The sequence below is a fragment of the Alligator sinensis genome, unplaced genomic scaffold, assembly GCF_000455745.1.
Source record: "Alligator sinensis unplaced genomic scaffold, ASM45574v1 scaffold745_1, whole genome shotgun sequence".
In the NCBI taxonomy this organism is placed as follows: Eukaryota; Metazoa; Chordata; order Crocodylia; family Alligatoridae; genus Alligator; species Alligator sinensis.
The window spans coordinates 67,030-88,315 of NW_005842119.1; the positions used below are offsets into that span (position 1 = coordinate 67,030).

The window sequence follows — 21,286 nt, forward strand, 5'->3', positions numbered from 1 at the left end:
CTGCTGAACTCTGGGTTGAACCCAGTAAGTGCACCAGGTGCGGGCTCTTCTCCTGCACCTTGAACACTTCCATTGCAAGAGAATCTCCCTCCCGCCCCCATCAACCAACTCATTGACAGGGCAGAGGAATGGAGAAAGGGAATTCTCCTGGGGCTCAGGGGAAGGAGAGGAAGGTCTCCAGCCCCAAACCTGCACTCCTCCAAGTTGAACTGGAGTGCACCAGGGGGTTTACTTCTGTGGCAGGAACTATGAATTTGGACAGAGTGCTTTCCACATCCTCATCCAGGTCGCTGATGAAGATATTAAACAGCACCAGCCCAAGGACCGTGTCTTAGGGGACCCCGCTGCCCACATCTTTCCAGGTTGATACTGAGCCATCCACCACCACTCTCTGGGTACAACCCTTAAGCCAACTTGCCACCCACATGACTATGTAGTCATCTATGGCACAGCTGTTCAATGTGTTTATGAAAATAGGATGGGATACCATATTGAAGGCCTTCTTGAAGTCCAAGTAGATGACATCTACCTCGACTCCTGTGTCTAAGCATTTAATAACCTGGTCATAGAAAGAAACAAGGTTACTCAGGCAGGATCAACCTGCTATGAGCCTGTGCTGGTTGCCCTTCAGCATTATATTACCCGCTGGACTCCTACAAATGTGATTCTTGACAATTTTATCAAGGGTTTTCCCAAGGACAGAGGTGAGATTAAGTTAGATCAGGAGGAGGAAAATGTTCCTTCTAGGTACTGGTTCTAACTTCTTGCTGAAGAGCCTATCGTCTTCCACAAGAAATGTTGAACATCTGTACAAGTCCCTTTTGCATTTGGGGGGGCGGGGATAAGGAATGTATGTAGGTGGTTGGTATCTCAAACCCATACCCTGCCAGGATGCCAAATCATGAACTGCTACTTCTCATGATGAAAAAAAGATATCACGTTGTATTCAAAGAAGACATTTCCCCCTTCTGGTTCAAACAGGCAGCCATCTAATCAACACTGAAGAAACTGGCTGTGGATCCCTCTTTCATAACTAACTATGCCAATATAAACCGTCCACTCATGAGTAGGCTCATACAGAAGCTAATCAAAATTAACTTTCCACTATGCAGATTCTAGTACTTCAGGCTGGAGACCAGGATCAGCCTATAGATATAAGCTTTTACTACTGTTTGAAGGATAGCCTTTTTGTAACAACTTCCAAGACCGTGCAATACAGGTTTCCCTTGCCAACCCTGGTTTTGCCAACCACGGTTTTGAGTAACCACGCTTAATATTCTATATACCGTTTTGGCTACCATGGTATACAGTTTTGCGTACCCATGGTTTTCCATGGCCATGCATCAGCCTGCCACCTGCCATTTTTCCCATAAGCCTTTTGTCTTGCTAACCACAATTTTGCCAACCTCAGGAACTTTCAGGAACCTTACCCCAGGAGTTGGCAAGGGAAACCTGTAAAATTTTCTGCAAGGACTGGAGGCCATTGTACTTTTGACCATCTTCCTAGATTCAAAAGGACAGGTAATATTCTTCTTAAGTCCTCTTTCTAGGACTTAACAGACAGGCAATATTATGTCTGTATGTATATGAAAAACACACACACACACACACACAGCAACATATGTACAGACACACTCATAACCACATCTTATGAATTTATTGCAGCATGTAAGGTCAGAAAATAATTTTTCCACTTAAAGTGTAACCTGATGGAATCTGATTTTATTTGAAGAGATTTTCAAAACAAAAACACTGCACTGTACATTTTGTTCCTATAGAAAGGATAAGAAAACAAATACCGTATTTTCTTGCATATAACATGTCCCCTAATATAACATATACTATTTTGGAAGGCCTAGAGCAGGGGGGAAAAAAACAAAACAACAACAACAAAAAACTTACCTTGGAGTGTGGGTAAGTACCAGTGGCACTTATGGGGACATCACAGCCAGATCCAGCATGCTCGCACTGGGACCATGTGATGCAGCAGGGCTTGATCTAGAACACCGCACAACCAGGCCCAATCTGGTATGCTGGGGCTGCACAGAGCAGCTAGATCCAACATGCTGGGTGTGGGGCTGCATACCTGGTCTGACCCTGTGTACTGGCTCCAGAACCATGTGCTGGGTCAGACCCAAAGTGGGCAGGCCCAGCCACGGATCAACCCCATATACGTCGTTTGGTGTGTGGTTGGGGATTAGGGTTCCTCAGACTTAGAAATCTGGTGGTGGGGGGAGTGGTGGCAACATTATTTGCTATGGCACTGGGAGCTGCCACTGCTTCAAGGCCCATGTTGCTTAATTCACTACTGAGAGGCGCTTGCATAATATGGTGACAGCATATGGCAATAGCATAATAGCCTACATAGAACCAAATATTTTATAAAAGTTTAAAAGTTACCTAAGCGAAGCAAAATGAACACTCATTAACTCTTGCATCAGTTATGGTTAGTAATTACCACCTACTTTATGTGAAAAAGATATAAAATAGCAATTTCTGTACTCAGTTGTTGAACACAGGCAGACGGGATCTCATCCAATGTTTGTAAGTGAAGTTCTCTGCTTTTTACTCTCTGTTGACTTAGAAAACTGATTTTTCACATAATATTCCACTTGGCTTCAAGGTTAATCAAACCTAATCAACTTCTGCCACCTTGTGGAGAATTTTGAGTAAGCAAGGTTTAATTAAGATGCAAGTTCAATATAGAAATGGAACAAAAATCAGCTGATAGCAAAATCATTTTCCAGGTGGAAAAACAGTTGAAGTGAACCATAATTTATCTTAAATTCTTGTATCTCTAATCTAATGGGAATAGTGTTAGGCCAACACCACCAACTTCCAGCATCTCCATCCCAATGTTCTAACTGAAATGCTGATTTTGAACCTGTTGCAGGACATTTTACCAGACTCTTTCAGTTCCTTAATCTTGATGACATGAATACCACTATACTCTTACAAAAATGCTAAATGTTTACACCAGAACCGAATGGTCATTCTGGGACCTCAATAAATTTGCAAAGGAAGTGCTTTAAGAGTTGTAAGTATGATAGTACAGTTTGACACCATGAGGGCCTGGGGCAGAGGAGGAAAGTGGGTAGGTAAGAAGGCCAAAATCATTTAACTAAATCTGGGACAACACAGACTAAAATGCCTTAGTCATAATCGCACTTACATGGGGTCATAGCAGAGTAGAATTAACAGTGAATGCACAAACCGTTATGTTTCCCATAAAAAACAATATTTTATCATTTCATTGCAGAGAACCAAAATTTGGTTCAGTCTAATTCAGAAATTCTAACTGGCAGATGTATGATGATAAAGCAGAAATTAAACAGGCGACAGTCTCACCTGAGCATTGGTCTAGGTGGAGGCGGTGGCTCATCAGGGTCTTGACACCTCTTTGCTTTTTTAGTGGCTTGCTTATAGATGTTACGAGATGTCACTCCTACCCACAACACTGTGGCTAGAGTAGAATAATGAAGAATTATCCCAACCTGAAAAATAAATGTTAACACACAAGCTTCATTAGTTCATAAAACAAATCATTTTACAGTTTTGTGTTTTACTTGAATGCTGCTTGAAAACTTTAAGGTGAACCGTTCTAAAGAATAATAGTGATATGTTATTATGATTTAAACTAAAATACACCTCCTCCCCTCCAGCCCTTGCAAGTTATTTAAAAATATCTTCATGTTGATTAGTAGTTTACAAAAAAGATTAAATAAGGTGGTCACAGCCAGTCCAATATGCCTAAAATTATAAACCAAATACATTTAAACATGGTGCAGGTAGGTATATGTTAAGTTAAAAATGTTCACAAGAGGATTACATGTTTAAATTGAAAAAAGTGAGAGACTGACAAATTACGGTGCTCATGGTAACTGTGTTCTGTGCATGGGGATTTAATGGGGCAAAATGAGGTTGCTTGACAAGGTGCCTGACTGATTTTAATGCAAGGTAAGGAGGACCTGCAGTGCTTAAACACACAACTGAAGCAGCATTTGAAAGTACAAGTCACATACTGAGCATGCAATATTATTGTAGGAAAACAACAGTCAAGTTTTCAGACTTCTTGTACATATGTATTCTTAAAAACTCATTTATGTAGGGTTTTTAAATAATTTTTTATTCGATTTTTATTAACAGAGGAGGAAAAAAAACAATCTGTGCCCGTCTAAAGTCTGAATTTTATACTTTATTTACTTGCACTTTATCACCGCTATTTGTTCACATACATCACATAAGAGAACTGTCTCTTTTTGAGAAAAAGGTGACACGCAGCGGTAATTCAACAGAGAAGAAACACAACAAGAGATGGAGGAAGTTTTAGTAAAAAAAAAAACAACTTCCCACATGTCTTTTGTTTGAAAGCTAGAGTATTTGGCATGTTAGCAAGACATTTACAATCTTCTTCATGCAAACTAACCCAATAGTAGCTCCTGGGCCTATAAAGATCTCATCACAAGCTGGAACACTACAAACTAAGGCTAATACAGGTGAAATTTTAGGGGCACTTAAAAGACAGGAACATTTGGGATAACCTTTTTGAATTGTTAGCCATATAAATAAAAAGTAAAAGAAAGTGAATGTTATGACAAGCATACAATTTCTTGAGCTACCCCTGAAGTTACTGTGTCCTGAGCATTCAGAGTGAGTTCTGAGTGTTTCTAAGGAAGTTACAATTCAAAAAACGTTTAACTAATATTGATCCAAAAAGGGCACTTGCAATTACAGCTGGAAATCTGCAACTGGCTTAGATATGACACGGAGAATCAAATATCAATCTCAGCAGAGGAAGGCTATATAAAATAAATGTTGACAACAGCAGAAAATCATAGGCTGTATGAAACTAGCGTTTTTGTTGTCTTTAATTTGGAAAAAAAACCCTCTTAAAAACAGGAGGTTAAGTACAAAAAGTAAGAAAGTATTCAGTCTTTACAATATATACTTATATGACATATAGACCATGCTAGAGTTCTTGACACTACCGATTTTACAACTGTTATACAACTAATACGTAAAAAGGTTAGCGATTTTACCTTAAAAAAAAATGTGCGTTATTTTCTATTCTGCTCTAATCCTATTAGATATTTTTCAAGTTTTGAGATTGGCTTTTAATTCTTTCCTTGACAGGCAGATGAAATCCATATCTCTGGTGATGTCAGAGGTCATGGAGTTTGTCTACTGCCTGGTGACTTTCAACTGAAGTGAAGATTTACTACCATTTTGCCAATCATATAGGGGAGTGATACAGCTGTTAACATTTATTTCCTTAAATGTAATTAGTCATGATTAGAAGTTCTGTATATGCTGTCCAAGATGTAAATAGTTTTTCCTACCACTAGTAGTGAACTTGACTTGCCATAACATTTTCTCCAGCAGTTTGGGGCAAAATCTGTTATTACATGTATATAATACATGTAATATATTACATTACATGTATATACATACTCAATACATACTCATACATACTCAAATGTTATATGAGTATTATAACATTTTCAAGGAACTCTTAGCCATTCCTTTACATTTACTAGTTTCTTGATTTTTTTCTTTTTTTATATATATACTTTTCTGTGTTTACTTACTGCTTGGCAAATGCTGGCATTTCTGGTCTGAGTTATACCTCCAATAAACATCACACACGTCAGGAAAATATGAAAGCTCAGGTTAACTAACATGTGCCAGCTTTTAAGGCTAATCCTGATCACGCTGTTAAAAGAAATGTAGGTCAGTCAATATAAACACACAGTTGCCTGCTCATCTTTCAAAAGCTAAAGTGAGATTTCTCAAAATGGGAGTGCAATGAACTTGCAATGAACATTAGCCATCATCTCTTTTTACAAATGTAATCATTACGTTTTTATCATAATAAAATTAAAGATAAATACCATTAAGGAGTTTTTTCTTTATACAAAACACTTAAGTCTTAAGAAGGATCCCTTGTTTTATAAATTTGAATCCTTTCATATGGACAAAAAGGGTATTAATTAAATTAAAGTCTGGAATAGATCAAATAGCAGTCATTTAACTTAAAATGTGAAACAAGAATTTGTTTGTACAAGCAAAATTTATGAAGATAAATTTATAGCACATGTGTCTGTTAAAAAGGAGGCCTGGTTAAAATATTTGGGTGTAAGTTTATATACGACAGTGTTTGCATTAAATACTGTGTAAAAGGCTTGTGGAAAGCAACTTTTCTCTATGAGTCCATAAATTAAAGGGTAATGGGACTGACAACACTCTATTTGCTCCTTTGAACACCTAAATCTTAGATGCTGGTAGGGCCCATATACACCTGGGCCAGTAATTCTAAACCCTTATGTAAACATGTATTTAAATTAATACGTCTTTGATTTCATGCAACAACTGTAGATACAACCTACTGCACTATAACTTCAGTCTCCATTAATTTTATTTCTTACCCATGATGGTATGTGTAGCTGACTATAATCATCAAGAGGCACATCAGTAAAACCATGGCAGTGGCATAAATAACTGGGTGTAAAAGATCAGCTGGCTGGGTATATAGTTCAGCTCCTGTCAAATCCTAACAGTAAAAAACAAGTAGCATTAGTAGGTTCTCCTTTTTCTCCAGTTCAGCATGGGGATCTGGAAGGAAATAAATAACTGGGACTTTAACTGTAATAAAAAGGATACTGGCGCATACATCTTTCAAGCAGTTTGGGCCAGTTGCTCAGGCCAGGCGGGCCCTCAGCTGCAGGGAAGCTGTGCTGGAGCTGTGTGGCCAGCTCAGGCTGAACTGACCAAGGAGGGGTCTAATTCCCCCCTTCCCTGTCCCACCAGCAGGGACCCGAGCCAGGACTGTTGGACGCTCCCCCCTCGCTGCTGTATCGGTGGGCCGGCATGGCTCCTGAGGCAGAGGGGGCAGGGAGGGGGTTATTCTCCACTCTAGCCCTGCTCTGTCCCTGGGGGACCAAAGCCAGGTCTACCCACCCAGACAGCCGCTGCTGCTCAGCCCCTGCTTGGGGCAAGTGGTGGAATAAGCCCCCTGCTGTGCCCTCTGCTGGACGCCGGAGAGAGGACAAATAACCTCCATCACTGCCCCCTGCCTAAGGAGCCCTGCCGGCCAGCATCTGGCTCTGCCCCCACTGCAGTGGTGAGGGGGCAGGACTCTTGATGGGGCAGCAGCCCCTGTCATTGTGTCAGGAAGTGTGAGCCCTTTCCTGGCAGGGGGGCCCTGCTGCAGGGCAGGCAGAGCTGTGGCAGACTGCGCATAGCAACACTGGGGCTCAGAAACAGGGCTCGCACCACCGCCGTGGTCCACAGCAGCTTTCCCCGCTAGGAAGGGGCTGCTGCCCCCATCATGGTCGCTCCCCCCTTGCTGTTCCAGTAGCTGGGTGGGGGCAGGAGTGGGGCCAGACGGTGGTGGGCAGGGCCCCTTAGGCAGGGGGCAGGGAGAAGTGTCATTCCCCGCTCTGCCCCCGGGGCAATGCAGAAGGATCTGCCCACCCAGGCAGCCACTCGCTCTGTGTCTGGGGCAAGTGGCAGAATAAGCCCCCTGTGCCAGACAGAGTCCTGAATTTGACTAGTATATAAATGGAAATTCCAAGTACCAAAGGCATACGCTAAGGAAAAGTTGCTGAACACGTAAGAATTACGGCTGCTTACAGACATGAAAAAAAACCCCAAAACCCTCTAGTGCTTTACTTTAAGATTGGCATGTCTCTGTGCGAGTGCAGCGCATGCCTTAGAAGAGGCATCATGTTAGTTTGACCCAGCTTGTCTAGTATCTGTATAGATCGTGCGCTTTAGTGAGGCTTTTTGGCGCTTTTATCTAATAGCTGATCAAATCAGCTTTAGATAAAAGCACCAGAAAGCCCCGCTGAAGCACCCGATCTATACTGACACTGGGGAGCCAGGTCAAACTAATGCACTTTCTCTTTCAGTAAAGCTCTGGGGTACCCCCCCGCCCCCACACGTCATAGCCTATTAGAGCACAGGAACCAAGCCGCAATATTTCATATTCTGACTCTATTTCATTCAACCCCATTGACTGCAAGATATAATTAAAGGATTAGGGCACTTGTAACTGGCCAGTGCTGCTACGATACCTTCCTATTCTTCCTGTTTCAACTTGGTAAACTGACAGTCTTCAGTAAACTGCAAAAGGCCTCCTCTACTGTTAGTGATACTAAAGTTAAGATGGTATTTAATCAGCAATCAAGATCCAAAAAATGTTGAAAGAAGTTTCAAGAAATCATTCATTTCAGTGGCCATACCTGCTTTGATGATCATACATTTTATACATAAGGATTTGTGCTGGGTAAATTAAAACAAGTTATTTTCAACAAGAGCAGATGTAATATCAGCTATAGCAGAAAATCATGATCATAAGCTTTCTAAGACAAATTTTGACAATATCTGTGCCTTTAACATTCTGTTTAATGACAATCTTACTTGGCTGACAAACAGAAACTCAAAGTCATTGACAAGCATTATGTTTTTGGTGGGAAATACGCTATTTTTCTGGCATAAAAAGCATACAGGCATTCCAGTGGTTTGCGGAGAAAAACACACAGCAATTTTGATACAAACTATTTCAACCAGCAACTTCGATGAAGAATCATTTTTTTCTAGCTCTATGTATAAACCTGTTTAGTTTTACATAACAGGATGGAGTCCCTAGAACCTACAGTATCCCACAGTCCTCTGCTGTCCTCCCTGCCTCCAATGGGGAAGGAAAGAAAAAGAGCAGGTAGCTCCCCAATAGCCTACCCAGCTACTTGTTAGAAAACTTCAAAATCAGTAGATGAGAGAATTTAGTGCATATGTAAATTTTAGGTGCATGGCCTGTAAATTTAATCCAAAACTCGAAGCTGGGAAACTGAGACACTAGGGGAGTTAGGTGTCTTAGAATGGCAATCCAAAGAACCCACTTGCCAGCATAAGAAGTTGACTCATACTACCCAACAAGAAACCCACAGGGTACAACTGAAATGTGGGCCCCCTTTGAAATTAGGGCCATCCAAGTCAAGCCAGAAATGTACTTGTAAGGGCAAACAGCTATAGCTATTTTGTTAAGAAATAAAACCAGCCAATTTCTTTTCAAAAGGCAGTTGCTAGAAGAGGTGGTGGGACCACGGGTAGAGATACCCTCTACCCTTATTATACAATAGCTTAGTGGTAAGACCACTTCCCCAGTGGGAAACCCAGGTTCAAGGCTTTCCTCAGCTTGAGAGGGTTCAAATCCACATCTCACCTCCAGGAGAGTGCCTTAACCATGAAACTATAAGAATGCATTGTATCTGAAAGCCTGTTTAAGTCTATACAAAGCATGCAGTTGGTCCAATAAAATATCTCATCCAATAACATCTTAGACATCAGGCTATAAGCTACTGTAGGTGGAGGCTCCTGAAGTTATGCTACTGTGCAGAAAGAAATGCAAAATCCAATCCAAGGTATCAGAAACAAGGAAGTAAGAAGAGACTCTAAGTTAAGTAGATTCAGGCATCTAAAGTTTGCTGAAGTCCCATATTAGATGCACAAATCCTTTTACTTTTTTTTCAATCTGACTGTAACTTCACTTCATCTTTTTCAAAATAGCTTTTTCATGCTCATTTTAAAGCATGCAACTGATGTCAAAAAAGTTCATGTAACCCATAAATGTAGAAATATATTATATTCATATACAGAAGTATTGATTGTGCAGGCCCTTCATTTTCCCTACCCCAGGAGACAGCTATAGTCAACTTGAAGAAAAATACTTCTTTGAATATAGATGGCATGAGCCTAGGTAATATATGATTCATTTTAACGAATTGTGTGTTGGTTCTCCTAGAGAAGGATTACAAAAAAAGAAAAAAAAAATCAAAGCACACTGAATTAAATTCTAGGATTACAATAATTAAGGTTGGTTAAATAATGCCTTCAAGAACTCAAAAAGAGTAATTTTTTCACTTAATTCTCTCTCATTTAAAAAACCAAATATGCTATGGAACCAGGCCAAATTTTAACATTTTTTGTTTAAATTGATTTGCTTTCTTGATAACTTCTATTAATATAACGAAGTTTTGCTTATGATAATTCAACTACTTATTTGGCAAAATGGTAACAAACGTGTTTTCTTTTTCATGTATTACTTCCCACAAATAAGCCTTTTCTTTCCAAACCCAAACCTTGTTTGGATAAATGCTTGACTTGTTTAACATTGTATAGCAGTTTAAGTATAATAAATCAATATTGCTAATAATCCCAATATACATTTATTTGACTTAGTAAGCTTAATTTCCAAATGATTGCTTAGTATTTATTAACATTTCTCCTGATTTCTGTTTATGGTACTCCCATTTTTATATCTCAAGTTTTATTTCTGATTGCTGTATCACTGCTTTGATGACTCCTGTGGCAGGAACAATAGGCAGGGGAAGGGAGGTGCTAACAGGGCTTAGCCCAACCCCCAAAATGTGGGGCAGCAGTAGGGCCACAAAGCAGCCCAGCTGTGGGCTTCCAGTGCCTACAGCAGGGGAGGGAAAGGAGTGGGGTTGAGGCGGGGGCAGGTGCTGCGCAGCTGGTTGGGAAAGAAATTAAGTTCATATATCCATGGAAACTTCTTGAATGAATATTGTATTTTGACTTGTCTAATACAGTATGCCAAATACCATCATGTTCCTTCTGCCCCCCCAATTCATCCATTTGTGTACTGGAAATATAGTCATGCATATGAAATAAAATACAGATATTTTATATCAAGCCATCCATGAGTTATTTTGGTCCACAGTATGGAAATTGACAAAAAGCTTATAATTTCCACAGACAATAAAACTACTGACAAGTTCAACTGCCAATAAATTATTTTTTTACCACAGTCATCTACTCTGCTTCAGATTATCATTGCTCGAATTGGAATTATCATTGCTCGAATTGGGATTTAACATTAATTTAAGACTGTTGGTAATTACCTCTTCATTAGAATTGAATTGATTTAAATATTATACTATCACACTTAAAATTTCTATAGGGAAATTCTTTTAGATTTCTGCTAGATCTCCATCTGTTTTGTGTCTTCACTCAGCCGGAGAACAACCTTTGCCAGCCTCCCATCCTTAACCTCACTGAAACAATTTTGGCATCTAAACTAACATTAGTAACTACTTAAAGAGTTTTTCTAAAGACTACATTGTATGTGTACTTGTACTTATCATGCTCACATGATGTCACTGTGGCTGAAAGGGAAATAGGCACGATGGGACAGACCACAGGTTGGCAACGCTTTTGGTCAGAGTGCCAAAAACACCCGCAACCTTGACTTGTAAGATATTGATGTGCCATGGGCGGACAGTCGGGGAGTTGTTAGGGGCCCAATCCTTGTTGTGGCAGCACAGCCCCAGCCCCTTCCCTGCTGTCCGCACCAAGGCACACGTGCCAAGCAAAATGCCTTGATGAGCCACACTCTGGCATGTATGCTGGGGATTACCTACCCCTGGGACAGACCATTCTTACATCTTGTGTAATCAAAATGGTTTGATTTAGAAGTAAATGGGGTTCTTCTTATGAAACTTTAAAAATACTTTAATAAATATTATACCATCAAAACCGCATAGTTACTGAGAGAGTAGCACTGAATGGTAGTAATATTTTCGTCTGAAGAGATAATGCGACAGCCATCAGACTTCCATCCTCCTTGTCCATTTAGCAGATCAAAATCCCATTGTGCTGCAACAGCATCTGCTCCATGTGCAATCCGTCGCAGTGTCACATTAATAGGAATCTGGTGACTGGCTAGGTTTAAGCCATCTGTTAAAAAAGACAAAACAAAACAAAACCATCCTATCAGTTTATTTCACCACACCAGTGTATATTATGGTGGACAAATTCTGAGCCTAAGAGATGTGCTGACTAAAGCCTTTAGAATATAATCTCAAGGGCCGTGTCCAGATGAGCAAGCACATGCCTGTTGTGGCATTTCAAAGCAGTTTGAGAGACATACTGGGAAATTCTTGAGGGACAGCAGGAGCTGGCCCAGTTCTCCCTGAGGGTTGGCAGACCGGGCTGGCGCCATGTGAAGCTACTGCTTTGAGGTGGCACTGTGCTGCCAGGGGTCTCTGCCAGGAATGGGCATGAATGCCCCGATGGCCGCTGTTGCTGCTGGGGGGAGGGGGGTGGCATGCCGTGCAGGGGAAGGGGCAGGTGAACCACCGCTCCCAAGCAGATCCACCCACCCCCCACAGTCCCCACACACGCATAAACTCCCCCACAATCCACCCACTAACTTCACACCCCCAAACCACCCACACAAATCCCCCACCTACAAACCACACACCCACAAGCCCTACACCACCCCAAACCCCCGCACAAAACTCACAAGCCCCATACCCACCCTAAACCCACCCAGAAACTCCCCAACCACCCCAACACCCCTTGTCCCCCACCAAACTCCACATCCTGCCCCCCACAAATCTCACAGCCTGCATGCCCAGCTGCCATACAGGATGGGACAGGACCTGCTAGCAGGAGCTGTGGCTGCAGGGGCAACTGCCAAACTGCAGCCCTGCCCCATGCCCCCACTAGTGCTGGGACATGCGGCCCCAGTCTATGGGGGCTCCTGGTCCCAGGAACAATTTGGAGGGTGTGATGGGCTACGGGGAAGGCAGCCTGTACAGGGGGCGGCCGGCCTGGAAGGGAAGGAGCTTGCTCAGCCCAGACCCTGAGTCCCAGTCGAGGGCTTCCCAGGAACAACATGAGGTTCCCTGGGGCCTGGGCACAGGTGCAGGGAGCAGAACAGCAAGGACTGTCACTGCTTAGAGCCACAAAGCAGCAGGTGGGACAGCGGCAGCTGAACTCATGTCCTGCTGTTAGGGTAGAGTTCCTGCCGGGAGGGAACTATTGCAGGCAGGCAGGGGCTGCAGGTCAAGAGTGAGGGGCAGAGGGGCTGGGGGTTGGGAGTGAGGGGCAAAGGCATGCACAATGCACCAGCATATCAGTGCTGCTCAGTGCCCCACATCCTGGTGAGTGAAGGGGGCAGGGGTAGCTCTGATGTTTCTATGAAAAAAAAAAAACCAAAAGTAAATGCCAAAGTATATATGTATTTTGAATTTGTTTAATAATGATGATACTGAAATGGTAGGCTTCCAAATTGCTTTAAACTTATAAATATATCAATAAAACATTGTTGAACTGATCTCTATATTATAGTAGCGTTTCATTTTAATCACAGAAGAACACAGATTTGAGGTATTTTAATGAGAGAATTTGGGTTTTTGTATCAGAGTATTTGCAATGTTAAAGCAAGGAACACCAGGATCCCTGCTGGTGAGGCAAGTGACAGGACCTGGGCAGAGGAGCCTGCCCAAGGCCAGCACCAGGTATCCAGCTGGAGGGCGGACAAGGTGGCTAACCTCCTGGCCATTTGGTGTCAGGAGGACACATTTCGACAGTTCAAAGCAGGCTACCAGAAGGAGCACATCTTCTGGGCAATAGCTGCCCAGATGGCAGAGTGAGGACACCAGAAGACATGACAGCAGTGCCACCTGAAGGCCAACTGTGCAGCCACGGCCCACTAGCAGCTGGCCCAGAGGTGCAGGTGGTTCTGATGCAGTGCCTGTACCACAGCCCAGGTGGCTGTGTTGTCCCAGTCTGGGTCTGGCAGGAACGCAGACATGGGGCCACAGGTCCAAGGGTGTGGATGCTGTTGTAGGTGGCAGCTGCAGTAGGTCAAGGATGCAGGGGCCACTCTACGTTAGGGCTGCTTCAGCAGTCCAGTTGGCACAAGGACCTAGTGTCCCCAGATACCAACTGGCTGGGCCTCAAAAGCTCCTGAGGGAAAGCAGCTCTGAGCTGCTGGCCAGGGCAGCATTTTATACTGCTGGAGCCAGCACAGGTGCTGGCCCAATTTTCTGGTTCCCCCTGGCTGAAGATCTGGGAGGAGCTGGGCAGGGTCAGTTTGCCCCAAGTGACAATTTGTCCCACACCAAAGTGCATGTTCAAGCACATGTGCTGAGACACAAATCTTCAGCACAAATTCATGCAACTGCTATCTGAGCTGCTGCAAGCGCACGTACCTGCATATGTGGACGTGTTCAAGAAGGCTTCTAAAGCCTTTACATTTTTCAATGATCATAAAGATATAATAGTGAAAAAAACAAACCTATCTTGGTGAGAATAACCGGGGTCACAACTGTCCGTCTTTTCCCATCATCAGCCAGATTTGTTGAATTTCCTGTTGCCGGGAAAAGTTTTCCATTGCGAAATGCAATAAGTTGAAGCTTGTAGACTAACTCATCTGCTGGCCTGATTTCCCTTTTCTGCTTTTGTGCAAAGAGGGAGGGCGGCAGTTGGATAGACGCCTCTACAATAGTGTTCTATAAATAAACAGGTTTAAAAAGTTTTAACATCTGAACCAGAAGAAAATGTGTTTCATTTAATGTAATAGGCCCTCCTATTCACTAGCGTTGGGATTTTTGTTTTTTTTTGCTTCTTAACAGTGTATGACAGAAATAAATTGATCAGATTGTAAATTGTAACTACATGAACAAGAGTGCTTTCTAATAATCCACCAGACCACTACAGGCTGCCTTGCTGGCTAGCCCCGCACTGAACTACCCTCAGGCCCCAGCCAGCCCCTCTGCAGCATGTTGATCCAGGGAGAGCAGCCCTTGACTCACAGGCTTATCCCCTGGGTAGCTCGGCCAGCCAGGGCTACTCCAACCCAGCTCAATGTGCTGCAGTCCCAGGCGCAGGTGTAGACAGTATGTGTCGAGAAGCAATACACTACAGAGCAATAAGCTCTAGAGTATATTCATGAGCATTAATATGCATGTTTATATGTGCCCTTTGGCAGCTAAATGTGACATGCAGGACTAACTACAGCCACATACAAAAGTAGATGTAAAGATATATGTAGTTACTATTTCATTTAGTGTGACACTATCTACATTCTGTACATTTGCTGCCCATACCCTATTATATTTAGGTAGGGTAGCATCATTTCCATAAATATAATTGTAAATGTTAAGTACATATCTCCAAATGAGGTTTCAGAATGTTAAGTGGTAATGGCAAATGTATTTTCTGTGCAGTCAACAACTTCCTATTGTATACAGACAAAAATAAGTTTGTTGGTTTTGTTTTGTAATGGTTTTTATAGTTTATCTAGATGTACATCCACAATCAGTGTAATATGATGTATCTGTTTGGACCATGAGAAGGGGTAATAAAACTGAATTAATTTACTGTAACTTGAAAAGTGCATGTAATATGCAGATAGTAGTATATCAGTGTAAAAAGTAAAAGTATCAACCATTTTCTAATTTATGTTATAATAATAAAAACATATTTTATCATTGGAAATTATTAACTTAAGGTCTCTTTTCAAACAATTCATCTTGTAGTAAAAGTCAATACAGAAACAATGAGTATTAGACCTTTAGTGCCAAGCTTGACAGCGTATTTGAAACATTGCACTTAAAGCTTAGCTGCTTATCTAGGTTTCCATCTGGATCTCTCCTCCCAAAATCAGGTAGTCCTGTACGGTCTGATGTAGCCACTTTTTGAAATACGGTGCAGGTCATTCCAGTGAATCCAGCAGCTTTTATTACATAAGCCTCCAGAGCAATATTTGGGGAGTACTGTGACAACAAATCATATGCTTATTACATAACCTCATCCAATGTAACAAAAAGAATAATGACTAATCTTAAAAGTGTCTACATATTACTTTTATGCAAAGGCCAAAAAAATCTCCCTGTACAACTGGCAGGCAATATAGTCAGAATAATTAAATTAGTTTTTTCCCTGTAGGGATTCTATATATTTGAAACATAAAAGCACAAATCATACAGTGCCAAAATCTATTAAGTAAGAAAAAAGAAACTACGTTTTCACAGTACAAAAAAAACTTTGTTTTTAATACACATGATTTTATACTTACAGTTGAGTAGACTTGAGCCCCATTTGCCAGTCGATACATAGCAATTCTCTGCAAACACTGTACAACTCTAGTGCAAGCTTTGGCTTCCTTTTGTGCCATCCATAACACACGTTCATCAGTTAGCATAATGTTACTTGCAATGTCCACCATCACATCACCAAGCTAGTTAGGAATTGAAAGATCAAAGCTCATCAACTTGGGCTATTCACTAATTTTGATAAATTAGCAAAAAATGCATCATTTACAAGCAAAGATCTTCAGAATCACAATATTACCACTGGCATATAGGAGTAGTTCCCATACCAAATATTTGTCAATAGTTGAATGACTTAAGTTATATTTGCCTCACTGTAAACTAGCTTAACAGAAATATTTTTTCCTATTTTGTTAAAATCCTGCAGCTTCAGAAATGGTGTCTCAAGGCGGGCTTCAGCTTTTTGGACCACGACCCATACTTCAGGACAACAGACATGCTTGGGTGGGATGGGCTTCACCTCTCCCCCAAAGGTAAGCATATGTTCTCTTTCAGGTTGGCCAATCTCCTCTGGCGGGCTTGAAACTAGGCTCGTCAGGAGAAGGGGAGGATGAAGATGGAGGGAGCCATGGAACACCAAACCAGGAGACACCCACAAGGAACAGCCCAGGCAAGACAGGCGACAAGCACAAGAAATACCCCGGTAAGAGACAGGGGCCCAGATACTCCTAGGATTAGGGGGGTGGTGCATACACCTTCAGGAGGCCTTAAATGCCTCTACACTAATGCTCGTAGTATGGGGAACAAGCAGGAGGAACTTGCCCTCCTGCTAGCTAACACAAACCCAGACATAGTGGGACTCACTGAAACTTAGTGGGATCCAACACATGACTGGGTGGTAAACATCAAGGGCTATAGGCTGTACAGGAGGGATAGAACAGGGAGGAAAGGTGGGGATGTGGAGCTCTATGTCAAAGAGCAATACACATCTTTAACAAGCAATACACATCCTCTCAACTCTCCTTGAGAGAGTCCAAAGAAGAGCCACGCGCATGATCAGGTCAGGAAAACACACCCTACAGGCTGAGAGCTATGGGGCTCTTTAGCATGGAAAAGCACAGGCTCAGAGGTGATCTGATGGCTACCTTATAAGTTTATCAGGGGTGACCACCAGTATCTGGGAGAACTTTTGTTCTCCAGAGTGCCCCAAGGGATGACGAGGTCGAACGGTTACAAACTATTGCAAGACCGATTCAGGCTGGACATAGGGAAGATTTTCTTTACTGTCCGAACCCCCAAGGTCTGGAATTGCCTGCCATCAGAGGTGGTTCAAGCACCTACATTGAACACCTTCAAGAAAAAATTGGATGCTTCTCTTGCTGGGATCCTATGACCCCAGCTGACTTCCTGCCCTTCGGGCGGGGGCTGGACTTGATGATCTTCCGAGGTCCCTTCCAGCCCTAATGTCTATGAAATGTATGAAACAGCACTGGGTCAGAGGAGGGGCAGACTAAAGTGCTCTGGGTCAAAATACAAGGGGGTCGGGGGGGAAAGGGACTTAACGGTGGGGGTCTACTACAGGCTACCCAACCAGGGGGAAGAGCTGGACCGGGAATTCTCAGGTCAGCTCAGGGAGGCAGTTAAGTCAAGGGACATGGTCATCATGGGTGACCTGAACTATCCAGACATCTGCTGGGAAGAGCAATCACGTAGGTTCCTAGCCAAGTTACAGGACCTCCATCTAAACCAGGAGGTGCAGTCCCACCAGGGGAAATGCCTTGTTGGACCTGGTCTCGGCCATGGGCGATGACCTGGTGAGTGGACTGCAGGTTCTTGACTACCTGGGCGATAGCGATCATCGCCTACTGGAATTCACCATCCAGGGCAGGGTGTCAAAGGCCTGCAGCAAGGCAGCAGCCCTTGACTTCAGGAGGGCAGATTTCAATGAGGTAAGGAGACTAGTCTGGGAGGCACTGAGGGGAGGGGAGTTAGGAGTCCAGGAAGAGTGGTCGTTCCTTAAGGAGACAATCCTCCAAGCCCAAAGGGTGACAATCACAACGTGGATCAAAGGGGGTAAGAGTGCTCAAAAGCCTACCAAAAGCACATGGCTCACCAAAAGCATCCGGGAACATTTCAAAGCTAAAAAGAAAGCGTATACCCAATGGAAGGGAGGGGCCATCACCAAGGAGGATTATACCTCCATTGCTCGGGATTGTAGGGGGGCTGTTAGGAAGGCTAAGGCAGAGACGGAACTAGAACTAGCTACCTGGATCAAAGATTACAAGAAGTCCCTTTTTAAATACATAGGGGGGTAAAAAGAAGGTATCGGGTAATGTGGGGCCACTGCAGGATATGCTAGGAAATCTGGTGGTCGCACCAGATGACAAAGCTAACCTCTTTAACAAATTCTTTGTCTCCATTTTTCTAAGCAGGGACCGACTCATCCCCCCCACCAGAATCCCCAACGGACCCAGGGGAGGCCCAACCAGACCCAAGGTAAGCAAAGATCTAGTCAGGGAACTTCTGCAGGGACTAGATGTGTTCAAATCAGCAGGTCCTGACGATCTCCACCCCAGAGTGCTGAGGGAATTAGCAAAGGTCATTGCAGGACCCCTGGCACAGCTTCACTAGCACTCATGGTGCTCTGGCGAGGTGCCAGAAGACAGGAAAAGGACCAATGTGGTTCCCATTTCAAAAAAGGGAGGAAGGAGGATCCAGGAAACTATAGGCCCATTAGTTTTACCTTGGTCCTGGGGAAGCTCTTTGAGAAAATTATCCAGGAGCACATCTGCAAGGGACCAGCAGGGAAGATTATGCTTAGAGGCAACCAACGTGGGTTCATTAGAGACAGGTCCCGTCAGACCAACCTGGTGGCCTTCTATAATCAGGTCACAAAATCCTTGGACACAGGTGTAGTGGTGAACGCAGTCTTTCTGGACTTTAGGAAGGCCTTCGACATGGTCTCTCACCCCATTCTCATTAAAAAATTAGGCGACTGTGGTGTCGATGCCTACACGGTCAGCTGGGTTGCAAATTGGCTGGAGGGCTGCACCCAGAGTGGTGGTGGATGGGTCATTTTCGACCTGGAGGGATGTGGGCAGCGGGGTCCCCCAGGGCTTGGTCCTTGGGCCTGCACTGTTCCACATCTTCATCAGTGACTTGGAAGAAGGGGTGAAAAGCACCTTGTTCAAATTCGCAGATGACACTAAGATGTGGGGAGAAGTGGGCATGCTAGAAGGGAGGGACAGGCTGCAATTGGATCTGGACAGGTTACAGGGGTAGGTGGATTAGAATAAGATGGGATTCAATACTGAAGAGTGCAAGGTATTGCGCCTGGGGAGGAAGAACCAGAAGCATACCTACAGGCTGGGGAACTCCCTTCTTGTCAGTGCAGAGGCAGAAAAGGATCTTGGAGTCACTGACTCCAAGATGAACACGGGCTGCCACTGTGAGGACGCGGTCAGGAAAGCAAACCGTACCTTGTCGTGCATCCACAGATGCATCATGAGCAGGTCCAAGGAGGTGATCCTCCCCCTTTATGTGACATTGGTCAGGCTGCAGTTGGAGTACTGCATCCAGTTCTGGGTGCCGCTCTTCAGGAGGGATGTGACCAGCATTGAAAGGGTCCAGAGGAGGGCCACTCACATAATCAGGGAGTAGCAAGGCAGGCCCTACGAGAGGAGGCTATGGGACCTGAACCTGTTCAGCCTCCACAAGAGAAGGCTGAGAGGGGATCTGGTGGCTGTCCACAAACTGGCCAAGGGGACCAGCAGGCAATGGGAGAGTCCCTGTTCCCCCGAGCACTAGCGAGAGTAATGAGGAATAACAGCCATACATTGACTGAGAGTAGATTCAGGAGGTACTACTTCACAGTCAGGACAGCTGGGATCTGGAACCAGCTTTCAAGGGAAGTGGTGCTCGCTCCTACCCTGGGGGTCTTGAAAAGGAGGCTACATAATCACCTAGCTGGGGTTGTTTGACCCCAGCATTCTTTCCTGCCCATGGCAGGGAGTCAGACTTGATGATCTGTCCAAGTGTACTCTGTCCAAGTTTGCGGATGACACAAAGCTGTGGGGCGAAGTGGACACGCCGGAGGGCAGGGAACAGCTGCAAGCAGACCTGGACAGGTTAGGCAAGTGGGCAGAAAACAACAGAATGCAGTTCAACAAGGAGAAATGCAAAGTGTTGCACCTAGGGAGGAAAAATGTCCAGCACACCTACTGCCTAGGAAATGACCTGCTGGGTGGCATAGAAGTGGAAAGGGAGCTTGGAGTCCTAGTGGACTCCAAGATGAACATGAGTCGGCAGTGTGATGAAGCCATCAGAAAAGCCAATGGCACTTTATCATGCATCAGCAGATGCATGACGAATGGATCCAAAGAAGTGATACTTCCCCTCTATCAGGCACTGGTCAGACCGCAGTTGGAGTACTGCGTGCAATTCTGGGCGCCGCACTTCAAGAGGGATGCGGATAACCTGGAGAGGGTCCAGAGAAGGGTCACTCATATGGTTAAGGGCTTGCAGACCAAGCCCTATGAGGAGAGACTGGGGCACCTGGACCTCTTCAGCCTCCGCCAGAGAAGGTTGAGAGGCGACCTTGTGGCTGCCTATAAGTTCATCACAGGGGCACAGAAGGGAATTGGTGAGGTTTTATTCACCAAGGTGTCCCCGGGGGTCACAAGAAATAATGGCCACAAGCTAGCAGAGAGCAGATTTAGACTGGACATTAGGAAGAACTTCTTCACAGTTAGAGTGACCAAGGTCTGGAACGGGCTCCCAAGGGAGGTGGTGCTCTCCCCTACCCTGGGGGTCTTCAAGAGGAAGTTGGATATGCATCTAGCTGGGGTCATCTAGACCCAGCACTCTTCCCTGCCTATGCAGGGGGTCGGACTCGATGATCTATTGAGGTCCCTTCCGACCCTAACATCTATGAATCTGCTCAGGTCCCTTCCGACCCTACCAACTATGAAACTATGAAGAAATTTAAAATTTTCTCAAAAGCAAAATAGCATTACACTTTTTAATTAAATTTAAAACCAAACTAAAACAATACACTTACTACTCTATATTTTAATGAAACATTTAAAATGATTGACATCAATTTTAAAACTAAATAATTAAAGTAACTTCAAAGACCCAAAAATTCATATATTAAATTTCATCCATTCATCTGGATATGTCATGGAATTTTGAACATAATGATTCATTCCCCAAATAATCTTATTTCTTAATCTTAGCAGGGTTTGAAGCTATCACCCTCTCCTCCATTTTCTAATGGAGAATAATCTTTTTTCCAGTGGCCACCTGACAGTTACAATTCACACCATTTATATATAGCCGAATATTTAAACTGCATAAGCTCATACATATTCATTCACATGAAAATATTTTTAATAGCCAATCACAAATTTACGTTTTAATTG

At 43.6% G+C, this 21,286-nt stretch overlaps 1 protein-coding gene across 1 annotated transcript in view; it reads right to left on the reverse strand.

Annotated features, from left to right (window-relative positions):
- ADGRA3 (adhesion G protein-coupled receptor A3) overlaps window positions 1-21,286 on the reverse strand; it is a gene marked incomplete at its 5' end in the record, with an annotated part of 118,762 nt that overhangs the window by 3,245 nt on the left and 94,231 nt on the right. Inside the window, 7 exons of the mRNA XM_025205586.1 lie at window positions 3,349-3,494; window positions 5,589-5,712; window positions 6,426-6,550; window positions 11,549-11,757; window positions 14,108-14,321; window positions 15,384-15,587; window positions 15,890-16,051. Coding sequence (XP_025061371.1) covers window positions 3,349-3,494; window positions 5,589-5,712; window positions 6,426-6,550; window positions 11,549-11,757; window positions 14,108-14,321; window positions 15,384-15,587; window positions 15,890-16,051 — 1,184 coding nt within the window. The remainder of the gene's footprint in view (window positions 1-3,348; window positions 3,495-5,588; window positions 5,713-6,425; window positions 6,551-11,548; window positions 11,758-14,107; window positions 14,322-15,383; window positions 15,588-15,889; window positions 16,052-21,286) is intronic.